At 49.9% G+C, this 20,238-nt stretch overlaps 1 protein-coding gene across 1 annotated transcript in view; it reads right to left on the reverse strand.

Moving 5' to 3' along the window:
* Positions 1-7,050, reverse strand: part of IGSF3 (immunoglobulin superfamily member 3) — a 92,731-nt gene extending 85,681 nt beyond the window's left edge. Inside the window, exon 1 of the mRNA XM_063150150.1 lies at positions 6,977-7,050. Within this exon, the coding sequence (XP_063006220.1) occupies positions 6,977-7,019 (43 nt within the window). The 5' untranslated portion in view covers positions 7,020-7,050. The remainder of the gene's footprint in view (positions 1-6,976) is intronic.
* Positions 7,051-20,238: the final 13,188 nt, after the last annotated feature.

The raw sequence follows: 20,238 nt of genomic DNA on the forward strand, positions 1-20,238 counted from the left end.
GCCAAAAGTTCTATTTTGGGGCTCAGTATCTCATCTTCAAGCCTCCATTTCTCTAAAAGCTTCAGTAACCATCCATTTCACAGCAGCCTAGGTCAGTGCTGAGCTTCTCTCAAAGCACTACAGAGTCTGCTGAAAAATAGATTTACCTTACCCCCTGCTCCCATCTCCCTTTGACAAGCTTATCAACTTCCCCACAAAGCCCAAAAGCCATAAAAGTGACAGCAGGCCTCAGGCAGACACATCAGGAAAGCAATGTGGGAGGAACAACCAGAAAAAACACCCCAAAAATCCCCCAGATGCACCATCATTCCCTGTTACTCCCCCTGCAATCACAATGACTCTAAAAGGGAACACATTTGCTGGGAAGCAAAACTATCAGCTTCTGTGAGCAGAGTAGGGAAAACCAGGTAAATTACAGCAATTGCAGACTCATGCCAGTAGCTAAAAACCCCCCAAACTTAGCAGTGCCACAGCAGCTATCAAAGATCACCTCCAAAAACATCAGAGCTGTTTTGCAAGGGGCAGAAAAACAACATCCAGAAGAGCAAAGCAAACAAGTGGCATTAGTGAAATGCCTGACAGTGCTAATGGCTGTGCAGCTGCCCCTGATGCTGCTCTGGATCCCAACTGGGACAATTCTGTCACCAGAAACTGCACGGGAATCTCCTCATTCCTGCACTTCAGCAGCAACCTCATCCCCTCCTGAGCAGCAAAGTCTTAAGTCTGCCAAAATCAGAAGAGACAGGAGAAGTGCTAGATGATTTTTCATGTCCCAGATGCAATCGATATCTTGTTTGGAAAGAAGTCAGCTAAGAGGAGTGGTAGGCACACTGCTCAGGAACAGGACAAATACAGACAGATCCTCACTACCCGAGTTTCTTTTGTTCTCAGGAGTCTTTGACACTTGAAATGCTATGGGCATGCTGTAAGGCCTGGCATTTGGCAAAATCAATCCTTCAGAGTCTGCTCTCCTCTATCTTTCTTACCAGCTGTGTTCTTCACCTTCCTTCTCCCGCTAATGCTTTCCCTTGGTTCATCTTTTTTTTTTTTCATACAGCCTGGAGAAGAGAAGGCTCCAGGGAAACATCACTGCAGCCCTTCAAGCACTCAAAGGGGGCTTATAAAAAAGATGGAGAACAACTTTATAGACGGCCAGATAGCAATAGGACAAGGGGGAACAGTTTCAAATGAAAAAAAGGAGACGTTTAGATTAGATGTTAGGAGGAAATTCTCTACTCAGAGGGTGCTGAGGCACTGGAACAGGCTGCCTAGAGAAGCTGTGGATGCTCCAACCCTGGAAGTGCTCAAGACCAGGCTGGATGGGCCCCAAGCACCCTGGTGCACTGGGTGGCACCCCCATCCATGGCAGGGAGGGGGTGTGGAACTAGATGATCTTTAAGGTCCCTTCCAATCCAGTAATGCCATCAGTCTGTGACCCTTTTCCCACTCTTCCACTTGGCAGTGCAGCACCTTTTCCCTCTCTGTGGATCATTGCCCAGTAAGAGCTGGAAATGGACCCAGAAACACACACACACACACACAGAGAGCCCCTCTATGTATTTACTGGGTTTGTCAAGTTACCTTTGGGATCAATCAAGTCTCTCCTCATGTCAGCACCCTGAGCTGCTCCCTCTCCTGCCTGCCACACTGGGCAGGAACCAGGCTGGAGCATCTCCTTTCAGGAGCATCCCTGCTTTTTGGCACTTGTTTAAGCACTGTGCAGCAATAGTATGCACGAGTCCCGAGTGTCAAAGCCTTCCTTTCCCCATCACTTAGCTGAGATGGTCTGGTTTTGTGCTCATGTCCAATTACTTACTGAAATGTGACTTTAGCAAGAGTCAGAAAGGCAAGGCTTCCTCTTGTCTCACTGCCACTTGCTAATTAAACCTAACAAGAAAAAGCTTACTGACTTACATTATTTGAAACACGTTCCTCCTGATGGAGACAGGGTGAGCAACAAGTTGGAGCTGGACACGACACAAATGCACAGAGACACCCCAGACCCACCCAAGGCAGCTGCAGACTCCATTTCTTTGCCTTGCAATGTGATCAGACCCAGCTTTGGCAGGAAAGGCTCCATTTTAGCCTCTCCACGGCTGATAAGAAACAGATGCTGAATGTCTCCTAAAATTCTAACACAGAGAACTATTCCTTAAGAAGATTTTATACAACTAGGAAAGAAATACCAATATAAAAATGGAGTCAAAACCCATTTAGCAGGTTATCATTAGGAAGTATTTAGGAACTTCAAAGCCAGAGGCAAATCACAATACAGCAGTTTTCCAGACACTGGCTGGAGGGCCTAAACGCCCTTGATACCAATAACAAGTCAAACCATGAGCTGAGGAACCCTGGCAGCAATAAGAAAACTCTACTGTACTACAAAATCTTCCCCTGCCTTTCTGGTGATGTTCTGGGTCCTTTAAGTTCCTGGGCAGGAGGAATCCTGCAGATTGCTAACTATCAGCAAAGAACACTCCTTCAGGTTATAGCACTCTGATTCACCCAAGGTAAACCAATGAAAACACCTCTGCCTTCAAATGAGACTGTATAACCTTTAAATCAATGACAGAACGCATGACCAGTTTTGTATGGATAAGAAAGAAAACAAGAAAGACCAAAAGAAAAAACTTTAAAAGGTTTTTTTTTCAAGAAAGGCAATTTCCTGGTTAAAAAAAACCATCAACAAGCCTCCCAACACTGAAGTGATGCTCTCCCTATGACCCTCTCTCTCCCACCCCCTTCCCTGTGGTCTGGAGCACTGTTTATTTTCCCTTTCACTTTATATAATGGGTCTGGTAGAAGCATTCTAAGTACACATTTGATTTGCAATAAAAACTGCTTTAATAAAGACATCTAACTTGACGGAAGGTCAACTAGGAGACAACAATTCGCATAAACCAAAACCTCCTGTGTAAATAAACAGGATCTGCAGGAGCCTCAGGATGTCAGACAGTCTGGCCAAGACTACAGGGAGGGAGCCTGCCCATGAAGAATTGCACTTGGGGACAGGCAGGAACGGAGCCTGGATGGCTGCAGCAGTGTCCCACCTTGGGGACACCCAGAGAGCAACCTCATGAATGAGGCAATGGCCAGAGCCATCTGCAGAGCGTGTCCCCAAATGAAGCAGAGGCCCGGCCCAGCCCAGCCCGCTCAGGATGAGTCCAGCTCTGTCACTGCACAGCACAGCGAGGCCCAGGCAGCGGGCACAGGCACGAGGGCAGCAGAACTGGCTCAGGACTCGGGGCAGACGCAGATGGAGGAAGCACAATCTTGGCCACTGCTGCTGACAACGCAGCGAGCGGCAGATGAGGCGCCAGCATTGCTCCTGGGCCGCCAGCTGCGGTACACAAAAACACCCCAAAGCCCCTGTGTGCAAACACCCACTACACTGCTTTCTCCATATGCTCCCCTCCAGCCCCGCAGTCCCCAGGCTGATCACACCTAGACCTGTGTGCAGGGGCAGGCAGCAGGAGAGCAGGAGGGCGCAGGAGCAGAACTCCTGAGCAGCAGCCAAGTGCACACTGCTGCTTCCCAGCCAGCAGCTCTTCCCCTCCAGAGACAGGCCTGGAAAATCATCCCTCCACTCTCCAAGAGGTGGAGGATCATGTTGTAAGCATATTGTTGTATTTCATATTTCTCAAGTGCCATACTGTTGCAATTATATTCTTGAAGTTCATACCTCCTTGGCTGGTTTTCTACCAAGCAGTTCTTCTCTGCAGCACAGTTATTCATAACTTCTCAGGGGCTCCTCCTGGGCTCTCGACCCACCCCTTTTTATTCCAGTTACCTTCACAAGCTACAGCTGCTGCCCAACTAAGGACTGTAGCTCGTTTGGAGTAACTAGGACCCACTTATCCAACACACAGATCTCACAGGGACACTCTCCATAGGATCACCCCTCCATTCTCCACGAGTCACCTCTTGGTGTTGGCATGGGTATTTCACTCCCACATGCCACTGACAAGCGAGCTGCTGCTTCAGGACCTTACGCATGCTCCGCTCCCCTCCAGGAATCGCAAATAAATCACCAATTACTATGCATGAATAGAGAGAGGAAGAGGGTAATGAGTCTATGTACATATATACATATGCAATGTTTGAACACAAAGAGCCGTAAATTGCATTCACAGGTGGTATTCTGGAGACTGCAAGAGACTCAGAAGCAGAACTATTCATAAACCAGTCACTGACATGAATGAGTTCAGCGTTCCCCAGAAGCCTATTGTGTTTCCTATATATTACACTATAAATATGAGGAGTACCAGACTTTGCATCCCTCCCTGCAAAAAAAAAAAAAGGAGGTAAATCTTGCAACTACACATAGGATTAGCACTGGCTGGCACAAGTATTAATGGTCTCATTGCTGCATGAGGATTATTTACAGCACTTGCTCTATTTTCCCATTTTGTACTTGTTGTGATGAAGTGCCACTTGTTTAAAGAACCCTGTAACAAACACTGCAGCAAGAGGGGGGAAAAAACAGCAGAGATCTACAAATGTTACACCCACATGCCAGATGTGGGTTTTCAGACCCCGGTTTCACAGCTACTTGGATTTTGGTACGTAGTTAATGCTCGATATATTATATTAAATCACCCACCATTCCTCCTTCAGTGATTTTAATGAGTTTGCAGACAGGGAAGGAAAGAATGAGCTGCATTTCTTTTTCTGCATATTTGACCCATAGTATTTTATCCCCATATTCTAGCATTAACATCACTTGTTTGGGAAGCAACAGTCCTCTTCTAGTCCCTTACATTTACGTTACAAAACATGCATTTTTACTCGACTAAGTCAAATGATGTTTCACTTTTACAAGGGGCAACCCAAAGCACTTCTGTGTGACTTGTGGCTTTGAGGCGCTGTCACACATCCCCAGCTTTATTAAAACTGGCAGCTGGGCAAAAGGGGAACAACCAGCTGGAGAATGCCAGGTGAAAGGAATGAAAAGAAACTCCAGGCACACACGCGGTAAAACAGCCTCACATTCAGCACAGGGAGGCCAGCAGGATGTTTTTACGAACCAGATACGTCCATGGGATTTGGGGACCCCTGAAAAGCAACCTATCCTCCAAAGCGACAGATGACAGCGCGCAGCTCGTCCCCCGGGGAGGACCAAGGCAGGTTAGAGCCGCTTTTAGGTCAAGGCAGAAAGGTAATTCCTGCAAGCAGGGGGTCGGGGCGGGCTCGGCAGCGGGCAGGGCTCCGGGGGAGCAGCAGCACGGGGTGTGGAGCGCTGGGCTGGCGGGTCCCGGCGGCCGGGAGCCCGGGGCAGGAGCAGGGATGCCCTGGGCAGGAGGAGAGGGATGCCCCGGGCAGGAGCAGAGGGATACTCCGGGCAGGAGCAGGGATGCCCTGGGCAGGAGGAGAGGGATACTCCGGGCAGGAGCAGAGGGATACTCCGGGCAGGAGCAGAGGGATACTCCGGGCAGGAGCAGAGGGATACTCCGGGCAGGAGCAGAGGGATGCCCTCTGCCGCTCCTCCGCCGCAGCAGCTGGGCGTGCTCCGGAGGGAGCGCTCAGCGACCCACGGACCCGAGCGCTCCATATTAGGAATCCCTAATCCAGAATGGAGCTATTGTTCTTCCACCAGCAGAGAGGGAGCGTGCGAAGAGCCAAGGCAGCGAGCGCTGTGCCCTTCGCCTACACCCATCTTGCGGGCTACGACAGCCTCGCTGCACTCACGGAGCAAAGGCACCCTGCATAAACTTAGCTCCGAGATGGATTTTTTTCCAGGGAACCCATGGAAGCAAGCTGGTGGTTAGGGGAAGTTTGAACCGTCTCCAAAACCATTTCAAAGAGTTCGCTCTCTCTCTTTGCAGAGCACACCAAACCCCCCCTCCGCCCCAAATTACAGACACGAAGCATGACTGCAATTCTAGCAGAGATCGTGTTTCCAAATTGGCAGAGCAGGTATGTATGTGACAATTCTCAAGACAGTGAAATTGCCAGCCCTGCCGCTTCTTCCCTCAATAGCGTTAATGCCAGCAGAAAATCATACCCGTGAAAAGGCAAATCAAAACAGCTCCGAGGTTGCTCTGCACACACACAGGCAGAAAGCAGCGTGCGGGTGCCGTGCTGTGTTTTCCACAAATGCTCCTATCAACTCATCAGTACTTAAGCCTCGCACATCGGTCTGCAGCAAAAAGCGTAGAGGCGTTTTAACTGCCTTGTATTCTGCTTTCCCCGAATTTGTAGGAAGGAATCTCGCATTCCCACAGCATCTCTCAGCCAGCGCTGGGATCCCAGAGGACTTTGGCGAACTGCACACAGTCATCACCGGGGCAGGCACTTGTGGGACGGGACAAACCACACGTTTAACGGTTCACAAAACGCCGGCCGAGAGAAGGGACCACGGCAGGACTCTGAGAGGCAGCACAAAGCAATCAAATTGCATTTCACGGCAGCAGCAGGGACTGCCTTCCCTCTACATTTCAACGCGCTCTTCCAGAGCCAAGCAGAGCACTTTGTTTCTGCAGCCTACCTTACCCCAAGCATTTTCTCCGCTTTCATTGTGCAAGCTCAGCAGAGAGCCGTGTAGCTCCCTACCCTCACGGTTCCCCTCCGAGACAGCCCCGAGCCCAGCAGCAGCCCCTGGACGGCCGCTCGCCTTCCCAAGTTGCAGCCGGAGCCGCCGGTCCCCTGTGCTCCCGCCGCTCCCACGCCCCGGCCGGAGCCCGGGGCACGGCGAGGAGCGGCCACCGGGGTACTGCGGCCGGAGATGGAACCCTCATTTATTTAACACACACATATATATATATACCTACACACATATTTACAGGGCTTTTTTCTTTTTCAGCCACTCCTCCCTCCGACCACAGGAGACGGGCGCTTGGCACTGACAAGGGGCGATCCTCCCTCACGTCCTGCCCGGGACTGCGCCCACCGGGGGTCCCGTCCCGTCGCGCCCCACCGGGGCACCCCCGCGCTGTGCTGTCCCGTCCCGCCCCTCCCCTCCCCACAGAGCACTTACCGAGGAGCAGCGCGGAGGCGAGCAGCGGCCGCAGGGTCCGCATGGCTGCCGGGGCGCGGGGCGGCGGCCGCCCTTGCCGCCCTTACCTCCCGCCGCGGGGCGCCGCGGGGCGCCGGCTCCCGGGGCAGGCGTCGCGCCGGGCCCGGCGGCACAAAGGGAAGGCGGCGGGGCCGGCACGGGGAGGCGCCAAGGCAGGCGGGGGCATCGCCCCCGCAGCGGGGCGGCCGCCGCGCCTCCCCTCAGCGCCGACGGCTCCCGCGGGAGAGGCAGAGGAGAGCGAGAAAAAACCTCTCCTCCGAGGGGCGGAAAAATAAAAAAAAAAAGAGCGGGGAACGTGCGGGGGAGAGGAGGTGGGGGGAGGCACGAGCGACAACAAAAAGACCCCACCCCGGAAAGTTACACAAATGAGCGGGGAGCCGCAGCCGCCAGCTGGCCCCGGCCCGCCGCCCTCACCTGCCCGCCCGCCCACCCGCCCGTGGAGCGCTGCCGCCGCCGCCGCCGGTGCCCGGCGCTTCCTCCGCCCGCAGAGCCCGCCCCCGGCCCGCCCCGGCCCGCCCGCCCCTGCCCCGGAGAGCGGCGCTGCCGGGACGGCGCTGCCGAGCGCGGTGCCTGCAGCAATGTCGTGCCGTGGGGCAGGGGTCGTGAAGGAGTGCAGGGATAAAGCGGGCTCCTTTGTTTTAAGGGAAAAAAAAATAAAAATAGAAAGTCCTCGGGCGCTCCTCGGAAAGCCGGCGTCTTGGGGCATGGTATAAATGCGCCCCTTTGTTTCCATGCAAACCAGGAATAACTGCCGGGCTTTGCAAGTTTCCATCAAGTGGTGCCCGTCCCGCCGCGATGCGCTGTTGCCGAGCCCCGATTCCAGGGCTGGCGTTAATGCCAGGTTGCCAGATGTGAGCCCTCAGATGTGAGATCCTCCTCGGGATGCTGCTCAGTCAATCAGCACCACAGTGTGTCAATGGCAGAAGGGCTTTGAAAGTAAACACTGAAATGCATAAATAAGGCAACACTAGGCGCTGGGGCTGAGGTTGTTTGTAAATAAAACGAGAATGAGAAGGCCTTTCTCAAGGGTGCACACATTCAGATTTCCTTCCAAATGAAACTCCTAGCTGCTTGTTTGCTTACAAAAATGAGAAGCCAGAAGTGACAGGAATAGCAGAATGAAGTACCCTCCCAGTGCTCCCATCCTGCAAGGATCCTCTCCAGGAGACCCTTCTTCCTACGTATGGAGTGTCCCCAGTGAAGTGTTGGTGATGCAAATGTAGGAGCCCAACCCTTTTATGCCACAGAAAGGCAGAAAGCAGCACAAACCCAAACTGTCTAATAAAAGATGCCAAGTCCTCAGAGGCTGTACCCAGAAGAAGTCAGAAGCTGTCTGGATTACCATATGGACTTGCTTCCCAACGTGGCTGTCGTGGCAGATGCGTTGGTAGCCAGCTCCTAGTGACCCAGCAAATTCTATTTCTGCAGGCTAATAATGTTAAGCGTGCTGTTTTTAGAGTGGGAGGTTTAATTTGAAGCTTTGCCACGCTCTCTGAGCAGAGGAACCAAAGAACAGAATAATAACCAGAGATCTGGGAGAGAAAGGGTTAGTGCTGTACTCGCACTGAAAATGAAGCTCACGCTTTGGCCCTTAAGCTTTAATTGCATCCAGACTGCCTTCAAGTGAGACTTGGAAAAGGAACAGAGGTGTTGATAAGAGTTCATAGAAAATACCAGTCTATTTGGCTTTTCTCTTAGGTGATTTGAGGGCTGAAGTGTCATCCACTGTAATATTGCTCAGCTTACCCAATATTTGTCACATTTGTGCTATTATAAGTCCTCATGGACAAGTCCGTGAGTATTGGGAGCAAGAACTGTGGAGCTACTTTGAAGTAAATAAACGTCCAACATCTTTAAATTGGTGCAGGATAAAGATCATTTACTCACGCAGGATAAAGATAATTTACTCTCTTGCTTCAAAAGATAGGCAACTAGAGAAATAAATAAGCAAAAAAAAAAAAAAGCAAATTAAGAAATACAGGGCATGGTCAGGATAAAATCAATAAAAAGGAGGTATTAAAGCTTCATGATACACAAGATAGTTTTTCTAGATGGCAAGGGATATAGACTTCAGATTCATGACATTCCTATGTGGACACATTATTTCCATCTTCAGATGAAGAGACAGAGACGAAAACATTGACATGATTCAGGTGATTTCCAGGGACAGGTCAGGGACAAGCCTGGTGTCTTGGCTCTGAATACATTGCTTTTGCCAGTGGAGCCTGTTGGAAGATAATTCAAGATGATTTTATGTGAATTCTTGCTATTTTCCAGGCACTATGTGACTTTATAGCATACAAGCCTAACAGGAGCATTAAAATGCCCTGCAAAAATGTTATCAGAGATGCACTAAACTCACATCCTCTTCTCAGAGCTCTCGCAGAGTATTGCATTAATGCATAGTAACAATAAAAATATAAAAAGACCATGGAAATGACATTATAGCATTATAAGATTAATCCAATTCCAGTCAAATTAGATTATAATAAGAACTGTGTGTGCTGAAGACTATTAACGGGAACCTGTGTTTCAAGAGCTTCATCACCTTTGCGCGTGCTCTCCTCCCTGACCCTGATAACAAAAATAGCTTGGTGTTCACCAGAGAGCCCCTCTGCAGAGGAATTCACAAACACCTCCTGGTCTTTGGGGAAAACACTGGCCTCACTTCTGCATCAGTGGAGAAACTGAGGCTCGGGCAGCACAGCTCTCTGTAGCCCAGGGAGGCAGGCAGGCGTTTCAGGCTCACATGGTGGAACTCTGTGGCCGTCTGTCTGTCCGTGTGGGTTACTCACATGGCCGAATGGAAATGTCACCTCAAAGAGAGAACCCTTTCAAGCACAAGGGTACCGTGAAGCAGCTTTCCAGGAAGACAGATCTGGGCTGCCTTGTTCTCCCAGCACAAGTGAGTCATTCAGGAGCGCCGCGCTCGGCAGCAGCCGGAGCGTTTTGGTCGGGCCACGCGGTTGCTCTTTGGCAGCTGGAGGCAGACAGGCGTGACTCGAGCCGTGCTGATGATACACTCATTAGGTCACAACCCACTCCAGCTTCTTTCTCAGTGCTCCATCACTGCCAGCAGTGTGCTGGGACTTGCTTCCCTATGGCTTGCCTTGGCAGGCAGGGCTGGAGACTGGGCAGCGGGAAAATGGGGAGATGATCCCGCGTGGTGCCATTTGCCGGGCTGCTCGGTGCTCGCACCGAGCCACAGGCACTTCCCATGTGTGAGAAAGGGATTTATAAAGGATTCTCAAAACCTGGCGGAAAGCTCACACAGTCTTGCACATTTGTATACAAACATTGAGATAAGTTGTGCTGACTTAGGAAGGCCATGGAATAGAGATGACATTGTTGAGAGAGAGATTGAACTAGAAACAAGTTACAAATGATGGCCTTGCAAAAAGACCAGACATTTTAGGGAATTAGAACTGTGAAAGATGCATTGTAGCAAGACCACATGGGGTAAAAATATAGGTGATTGGTGTTAGAAGTACTAGCAGCATTGTGTGGCAAAAGCTAATAGGAATAAAAATATTTATAAGGTATTGTAACGAGGAAATAGGTTGGCTTCTGATAAAATGGCGTTGAGTTTTACACCTCTTATGTCTCACCCCTCAACAAGACTGATAATGGAATAAAATCTTTTAAAACCCCTCTCAGTTTCCCCATCTCTGTAAAGCTGGATTTTCCAGCACCCAAGCACAACCAATGGTTCCTGAGTGGGAGTTGAGGCTGGGCGGCTGCTGTGTGGCCGAGGCCATCAGGGGAGATGCATCCCAAGCTCGGGATTGCCAGAGGCTGCTGTAGTACAGCAGCTGTGACAGGAGCTGCGTCCTTCGCCCCAGGGAAGCAGAGTGACATCAACATCCAGGCTCTGAGCATGCTGCTTGCCCGATGAGCACAGCCTGCCCCTGGCCCACACATGAGAAAAGTTAAACTCTTGTCTGGCCCTCAGAGAAAAGAGGTTTGTTTGGCAGAAATGCAATTTATGTACGTTATGAAATAGGAATGCTTGTCCTTTTTCAGGACAAAACACTGCACACCCTCAAGTTGGGACCAAGTGAGGATTTACCCTGCTCCTGATTAGCAGGTGGGAGAGGGAAAAAGGCACAGAACAGATTTGCAATCCTTAGATTTTAGAGCAGGCAGTAACCTGGGTGCTAATGGTAACAAGCTGTAGCATAAAGAGGGACTGGACTCAACAGAGCAAGGCAGGAGAGTCCCAACTCCTCTGTAAATCAGGAGAAATTATTTCCTTACGGCAGGGAAGGGAAAGAAATAGTGGGGGAGGAGGGGGAGATTTAACCGCAGTTGCAGGAGTGACTTTCTCCCTGAGGGCAGTGACTTGGGCCAGAGCTGGAGAGCAGAAATGACTGTGTGGCTCAGAGACTGGGGGCTGTATCCACATCCCCCTCCTCTCAGAGGCCACCTGAGCATTTCAGATTGAGCAGAGTCAAACCATCCAGAAACAGAAAGCACTTAAAAAAATCGTCCTGTGTGATTTGCCCAAGATCACGAAACACAATCCACAGAACTCAGGGTCTTAAGTCTGGAGATGTGCATGGGAGAGCATCACAACCAGGTCAAAGCTCCTCTGCCACACTGTGAAAGGGAGAGGAGCTACACCTAAAGCTCTGGTCTGAAATGGGGAGGAACAGCCAGAGCCATTAATTTTGACAGAATCATTGCCTAAAACATTTTCTCCAGACCTTATTTACACTGTGAAGTTTTGAACATCAGTTTCACCCAGAGGAAAAAGAAGATATTTATATTTAATGGCCAACATTTAAGCTCCTTTAAAATGAGCTGAGAGGTTGCAGTTGGAACAGAAAGAAAACCCTAACTGCCCTGGCACAAAGCAGCTCTGCTGCCATTGCAGGGAAGCTGCCATCTAACGAGACTGAGGTTTTGGGTTTAACTCAGCCCACATTGCACCCTAGGACCCATATGCCAATCCTTTGATGGCATCAAGGCAGTTCCCAGGAAGCCCCATGGATTTGAAGGAATTCCCATTTGTGTGCCCTGGGAAGATGGATGAGGAGAAGGAGAAGGAGATAGAATGAGGAAAAAAAAAAATCCAAAAACCCTGTGTAAAGATAGATCGACACATTTCCAGATTTTCAGGACATCTGTCAGCAAGCCCCAGAGTGTATGGCAGCTAATCCCTTTGCAGATTTTCTTTTAACTGTTGCTTGACAGAAGAGTATGCCAATTTTTTTCATAAATGTACCCACGTCTGATGTTGCACTCAGCCTGAGGTTATGATCTATCTGCAAGGAAAAACATTATACTACCACCTTGGGAAATAACATCAGGGAAAGATCTCTCCCAGAAACACACAGCAGCTTCAAGCTTTGGAGTGTGTGCAGAGTGAAGGATGTTTCCTGAAGCTGAAGAAGGCCAGAGGTGAGGTGGCTACCTGGCACATACCTGCATTCCCCAGCACTCCTGCTGGCTGCTGCGTCCCTGCCAGGCTGAGCCAAGGCAGGGCAGAGGGCTGGTGCTGGCAGCTGGGCTGAGGGGCAGCTCTGGTCTCCAAGCCCTGCAGGAGCCCTCCCACGTGTCCCCTCCGGACACAGCTGGAGTGCTGGAATTCAGGACATCCCTCGGGCTGCCCTGCAGTGCCAGCACCCCTGCCAGGGGGCTCAGAGAGCCTGGCACATAGCCCAAGACACCTGTGGGTTTGATTATGCCTCATGGAGCAAATTACCAACCTTATATGAGGATCTGCAAGCCATGAAAGTATAAGTAGAATAATGATTAGTCAGAGGGTGAAAAAACCAGATTTTTTTTGGTTTTTAGAATGGGGGTTCAGGGGGCAAGATGGAGGAATCTGGGCATGTCCAGCCTTCCTCCTTCTTACTGGCCTCTGTGTTCTGCTGTGATGTTGGCACTTTTAGATTGGTTTAGAACAGAAGTTCACTGTTTAACATAGGTGATAGGTATTGGAAAGTAATTGTAAATATTGTACACGTGGTTTTTAGTATAAAGAGATAACACCACCCAGGGGCAGCCAGAGTGCCTCAGTGTCCTGCTGAGCAGATCTTGGGAGGCCAGGAGAGAGAATTTCATAGATAAGAAACAATGAACAACCTTGAGACTGAGAACTGAAGGGTTCTGACTCCTTCTTCGAGCGCTGGGCTGGGAAAAGGGACTCTAACACATCTCAGGGTCACTCTGAGCAGCTAAAGCCCTGAGACTGGAGCCTTAGTGCAGCTTGGTGAGCACTGTGCAAGAGCAAAAAGCTACAATGAGGCAAAGCTTTGCTTGCTCCTGATTTAACTCTCAGATGCTGTGTTCTGCAGCGTTCAGCTGTGGCATCCTTCATCTCTGAGGACAGGCAGAGAGCAGCCCATAAGGCTGCTCCTGTGTGCTGCACTGCTAGAATGGCTTGGTCCTGACGTGGGCATGCACAAACTGCAGGGGCAGAGCCCTTCAGGGCCAGGAGGACTGGGCTCATTAGGCAGAGATGACAGAGGCAAGGCCCCAGGTACTGCTTGGCAAGCTGCTGTGAGCTCTGCTCCGTGGGCAGCCAGACCTGCAGCTGCTGCTGGGACCTTCCAAAGGCTCTGCCTGGAGTACACACAGGAATAACACACTGCTTTTCTAATGCTACCTACCAAAATCAAGGCCAGGTCCCAGTTTTGTGCTGTTTTGCCAGTTGATTCAGACCTTCCCAGGCTTAGAGTGAGTGCCAGAATAAGGCGTGTGAGTAAAAGGTTGACTCCAAACCGTAAGGAGCAGGGGTTTATCTTTGATCACTGATGGAGCAGGGGTTTATCTTTGCTTTCTATCCATCCAGAAAAGTGACACAGAAAAAGGGGCAAATGAACTTTTCCTTTGTCAATTTCTTCATTGGCAACCAGCAAAAAAAAATGGGTGTTTCTTCTTTCAAATTTTACTACTGAAATCATCTTTGCCAAGTACGCTTTCAGCCTCTCGTCTCACAAGACTTTCAGCTCCTGGTTGCACTTCCCATTTTTTCCATAGAATAATTTTTAGGAAAGAAAATCTAAATTTCTTGGCCCAATCTAACAATGTGAGATTCTTTGGGTGTGTCTGAATTCTTTCTAAACAGTTCTGGGCAACTGTACAAAAAGAAAAAAGAAAAAAAAGAAAAGAAAAAAAAAGCAGCAGTCTCTCAGCTGCTGTCATTTATCTTAAAACATTTCTTTCATCCAGTTAGCTATGATAAGCACTTTCATTGTTACTCTGGAAGAAATATGTTATCATTAGGTTTCAGACTCCACACCTTCATTTCTGTGACTAGAGCCAATTCATACCTCTCTCAATATTGGCCTGACAGCAAGGTAGCAGCTGATAGTGGAAGATAGCAGCAATTCTGCTTGCATTTTGCTGTGGGTGTTGGTCACCTTTATGTAATAAAGAAATGGTCTGGGATTCATCTAAGAGGGAGAAGTCCAGGACACCATGCCCTTACTCCCACGACTGTTTTGCATTTTACATTCAAGAATCATTATAGAAACCTTGAAATATTCATGACAGCAGCAATGAAAGCCCAGGAGTCTCACTTTCTACTGAGGTTCCTGAATGTTACATTACGAGACTTGGCCCCCTGTTTATCCCTCCACCACCTTCTTCTTTTCCTCCCTTAGCATTTCCTCTCCCACTCCAAGCGGTTGCCATTCCCAAACACAGCAGGCTTTGCTGTCTGCCTCCCAATCTGAACTGAAAGCACACAGCACAGGCAGCCAGATACCTGGCAATGCAGGCAGGCAATGAATGGCTTCTCTACCACACTGCAAATGACTCATCACCTCCAACTTCTCAGCTCCCAGAGTCTCCCAAAGGAGGCAACAGGTTTTGTGCATTAGAGCTGCAGCCAGGTAATTTAAATTAGTGCAGTGGCAGGGTAAGCAGTGCCCCTTCTCCCTATGGTAGATGCTTGTCCAGCATCCCTGTGTCACACTTACAGAGTCAGAGCAGGGCAGGCTGTGGGTGGAAAAGCACACTGCCACTTCCACAACAAAATGTAGTCCAGAGCACCAGGAACACTTTTTGCCCACTACCCTAAGTGTCACCTCCTTAAATTCTGAACAAACAGAAACCATGTTGGGGACCAGGCACCAGTCTCAGCGTGGAGCAGGGGTGACCTTGGTTCACAGCTCTGTGCCTTGCCCACATGATAAAACCTTGCACCCCCAGAGGCCCCAGGCTGGGGGAGGCTCAGGGCCACCCTGCTCCAGGGTGTCCTCAGCTCTCTCACTGAGCTGATGGCAACGTGCTCACGAAATGTCAGCTGCCAACACGGCTTTGTGCCGACTCTTCACTTCTCAGGGCTGCTCCACGCGTGCTGAGAGGAGCTCTTCCATCACACAGGTCATGGGATATTTGCTTCTCAGGAATGAGGAAAAAATAAATTCCTGAGCCTGGAAGCTTCTCTGGTGTGATCCCCTCCTCTGCACCCTGTCACTTCTTCCTGGAGCAGGGAGCCCAGGAAGCCCTCTGCTGCTGCTGCCCTCTCTGCCTTCATCAGCTGCAGAGATGGAGGAGAAGCAGGCACAGGGCAAAGCTGGGGGAAGAGGCAACAGGTTTGCAGGATGGTTATTGTCAGCATGATTTGCTGTCCTCAGCAATTTCCTGCCTGAAAGCAACTGCTGTGACTAAAGCTGGCCCCGACACAGATGGTTACCAAATCGTAGGGATATTATCTTCCTCCCACTTTGCCTTGATGGAAAAGACAGATCAGGGGACACAGCAGGAGAGAACTGAGGCCATGGGTTCCCCTGAGGCAGACCCAGTCACGGCCCCCTCACAAACACCCCAGGGATGCTGACTTGGGCTTGCTATGGGCCAAATTGCCCTGGCCGGCCAGCATGGACAGGTTTCCTTCTGCAGGGCTGGGGCTGCCCAGATCATCCCACCCACGTGGAAACGTGATTTACAGCAGGGCTGCTGTAAACTGAAAATCTGAATCGTTACTCTGCTGAAACGTGCGCCAGATTCCTTTGCTACCCTCCCATTACAGAGGAGCCTCTGTTGTAGCAGATCCTCCTTCCCTGAGGGAGAAGGGGAACCAGCTCTGGCCCTAAAAGGGCTTCTGGCTCCTGACAGTGCAGATCACTGGGTGCTTTTCCAGAAGAGCCGTTTGCTCTGCCTTGTTTTCTTTCAAGTGCTGTTTGAATTCCTCTGCAGACACATACACCAGGCAGAGCTAATGCCACAATGGAGCTGAGGAAAAAAACTCATCTGCTGCCTGTCCCCCAGCACCAGCCCCCATCCCAGGGGATGGCACAAGTGGCAGCACTCAGCCCAAGCCCTGTACCCTAACCTTACCTTTCCTGCTGGCTTGCTTTGGGATAGTCAGCTGGATACTGCACCCCTCTCTGCCTTGGTTTCCACCCCAGCAGGAAAAGTAATGCTCTCTGCAGTGTCTCATGAACTTTCTGGCAAGCACCCCTGCCAGAAGGGGAAGAGCTGCCAGCAGCTGCACTTGATCTGGGATGCATGGATGCAGAGACAGGACTCACCTCAGAGGTCTGGACAAAGCCATGAAAGACCAGATTTGATATCTTTATAGTTCATATTCCCAAGACAAAAATAAAAAAAACTGCAACAAAATAAACCACACACAAAAAACTCCCAACCCCTCGAAGAACTAACCAGAAAAGAATATCCAAAGCACTCTAGCAGAAATGGGATTTTTGGAAGTGTGTCACAGCGCCTGAGAAGGAGCAAGGCAAGAGTTTTGCAATCTGGTTATAAGCTAGTTCCACTTTCACCTCAGCCGATATAATGCCAAATACAATGGCATTATAATGCAAGCATGGTGTCATCTTGTTGTTTCACAACCCACATGGAGGGATAGTCCTTAACATTCATAAAAGGAAGCTTCCTTGTACCAACAGGACCTGAGCTGCCCTGCCTGTGGTAATGGGGTGATTCTGGAAGCTGTCATAGCCCCTAGGAGAAAGAGGCAGATTGGGGTGGGGTGGAAAAGGGAAGAGGAAATGCCCTGATTCAGAGTTATGGATTGGTAAGCAAAGCAACAGCAGATGGTTGTGGATAGAAGAGCATGAAGGAGCCATAAGGCAACGTTAGTCATCGTGATTAAGCCCCAAGAGTGTCTACACTGGCAGTTATTTGGTTTACTTGTTTGTAGACACACACTTCAGGAGCTCGGAGGAGAAGTGAAAAGGGGTGACAGCAGATGAGCGTGGCTGTCCTCAGAAGGCTCCTCCCTGGCAAGAGCAGTCCTACAGGTACAGCCCAACAATGCCTGTGTGGGCAGCTGCCAAGGGAAGGCTGGCACGGGCCTCCATGCCTCCCAGGCCACTGGGAACAGGGAAACCCAGGACAGCTGAAGAGCTGGGAAGGCATGGCAAGTGAGAGGAAGCCAAAAAATCAAGTGTGAGGAGGATGACCTAGACCAGCATCATTTTGAGGGGTTTCTTCAGAACTCTCCTATGAAGGGTAGAGGAAAGGGCAATGGGCTATGTGAGATGTCAGGATGAGACAAGACTGCACATCAGCAGGACAGGACAAGGTTGTAGGGATGGGGTTGTAGGATGCCTTGCAAGGCAGCCAGGGTGGAAGGACCAGTTGCCTGGTAGCCCTGAGTGCACGCCATGTGGGGAGACCTCAATCCCCCACAAGCAGTGGGGACTGTGGACAAGAGCATTAACATTGCTGAGCTTGAGCTTTTGGGAGCCCTCCATAAAGAAACAACACAGAAACAGAATTAAATTTTGATTTGGACTGGAGAAGATGGATTTAAAGGTGAGGCACAGGTTGATTTGTGTTCAGCATAAAGACAGTGGTTGGACATTTGTTGGTAGACGAGGTTGGGCACCTCAGAGGGGTCCTGTTTCCTCTCAAGAGGAAAGAGAACTGTTGAGGAAGGAAGTGGCAACCTGAAGGACAGCAGGTTTAATCTTCACAACAGCATTTCCACCTGATGTACTCTGCAGAGCCTATGCTGAGAGAGAATGAGAAATTAAGGGTGGGATCTGTGTCTTCATATTTAATGGATCTTTCCCTCTCTTTCAGGGGAGTCAGGAGCAGCCCTGCAGCAGATACATCCTGAAAAGAACAGCAGCTATCTGTCACCCTCAGCACACAGCAGTCCTGCATCTGTTTGGGGAAGCTACCAGCCCTCTTGCAGCTCTGTAGGATGGGGTTGGAATGGGATGTAGTGGGATACATGTTGGGAAGAGCTCACCACACTGAGCTCTCCCATTTGCATGGACCTTTACAGTCCTGCCAGACAGAAAGCAGCATAACTAGGTAGAGCTTCCCAGAAGGGAAATTACAGCCCAAATATGTTTTCTGTATAGGAAATCCAAAAGAAGAAGAAGAAGGGGAAAAAAAAGAAGCCCTTATCTATATTTATAAGATGAAGCTTTTCCTACACGAATAAACCTCTTAACACATTTTTCTGGGTGCCGAGGTTATATATTTAATAGGTTTTTCTGGTATCACTTAAAAGTAGATCACCACCATGCAATGACGCCTGCTGCACTCTTTTTCTGGCATCCTCACGAGCTCCCTTCACCCGTGCCCCCAGTAACTGGAGCACCGTGTGTTATTCTCACCAGACTCAGAGAGAGGATTTTTCCTTTACTTAGGAACTTCTCCTGCAGAGCTGCTCGGTCAACTCCATTTTTTTGGCCCTCCATGCTTTCTTCTTTCCAACTCCACCAAGAGCAGAGGAGGCACTCTCCAGAAGAGGAGGGAAAGCACATACCCAGCTGAAACCCTCCTCCTAGCTCTTCCTTGGCATCCTAGGGCTGCAGATCAGCTGTTCTGCCCTGCAGTGCAGATTGTGGATAGCAGAAACACGCACAGGCCTCCAGTGAAATGGCACCGTGGCCTCTCATGCCGTGGGCAGTGTGGCTAATGCCTATATTGCACCTTTACAGAGCAATGAGAAAAGAAGCAGCTGCCTTACAGCATTCCCACGTGTCTCTGGCTACCTCCTTATCCCGAGGACAGCTCTCAAGGCCTGCCTGAGGAGCCTCTCCTGCCTGAGGAGCCTCTCCTGTGCACTGCTTTGGTGCCCTGGTGAGTGCTGCAGCACAAGCATCCTTCCCAGCAAGGTGCTGCAAATTAGTGATGGACATATTGAAGCACACAGACCAGTCCTTAAGAACTAAACCCTGCAGGGCTGTCTCACCCCCCAGCCAAGACTGCTTTGTTTTCCTTCTTCCTAGTGCCTGCAGTTCTGCATTGCCATGCAAAGGGCACAGATCTTTCTGGCATGGCAGAAAATGTTGACAGGAGTGATGTTAGCTGTAGGCAACCAAAAAGAGAGTGCATCCATCGTGCTCAGGGCCAGCTCTGTGGAGTAAGTGATTTGTAACCAGTACATCTCTGCTTTCCACTTTTCAGACTTGGCATTTGGACTTTTGTCTAACCTCTTTCCCCTTCTTGCTACGTGGTGGGCAGAAGTTTCATGTTGTTGCTTTATTGTCTCTCAGCTCCTTATTAAATACAATAAGTTAAAACCACTGCCTTTACAGCCATCCCTCAAGAGGGGAGAAGTGACTTACTGTGGTGTCACTCCTGTGTTCCTGACCTAGGAGAGGAAAAATTGTGGGACTGCTCTCCTTTGCCTCTGCAAGGAATAAATATCTTGAACTGATTCTTGAGCTGTGGCGTGCTGTAGTCTTCTCACTGTTTCCTCCATTCACTTCCCACTCTTTGAGACAAAATAACTGCCTCTTCATCTAAAGAGATTTATCTATTCACTTTCCTGCACGGACAGAAAAAACCCCATATCTTCCCCCGCAACAATGCAGCTAACTCTGGGGTAGAGCTTGACAGCTATTTCACAGCACAGAAGGAGTGGCAGGGAAAATGCAGTTGTTTTTGCCTGCAGAGATGGAACAGCGGATTGGAATGGCAAAAACTGCAATTTAACTGGAACCTTGAGAAATCCTTCACGGTTTTCAGAACTTAGCCCAAAGAAAAAAAAAAAAAAGGGAGCTGCCAGTAAAGGCTGAGTTGCCAAAGCAGAGGCTGATCCAAAGGGAAGGGCTCTGTTCAGTGAAGTGCAACACTACCTGCTGGAGCACCCACATGCTCCTTACATGTCCTTTCATCCACCTAGTGAGTAAGCCCATTTCTGCTTACCTGTGAAAGGGGCAGTGTCAGAGGCAGGAGCAGCAGGAAAGGTGAATCCCTACTCCTTCTCATGGCCCAGATGCAGCTCTCACACACAGCATCCATCTCGCCTGACCTGATCAGAGGGCGTCACACCCCTG

This window comes from Melospiza melodia, chromosome 2, assembly GCF_035770615.1.
Source record: "Melospiza melodia melodia isolate bMelMel2 chromosome 2, bMelMel2.pri, whole genome shotgun sequence".
In the NCBI taxonomy this organism is placed as follows: Eukaryota; Metazoa; Chordata; class Aves; order Passeriformes; family Passerellidae; genus Melospiza; species Melospiza melodia.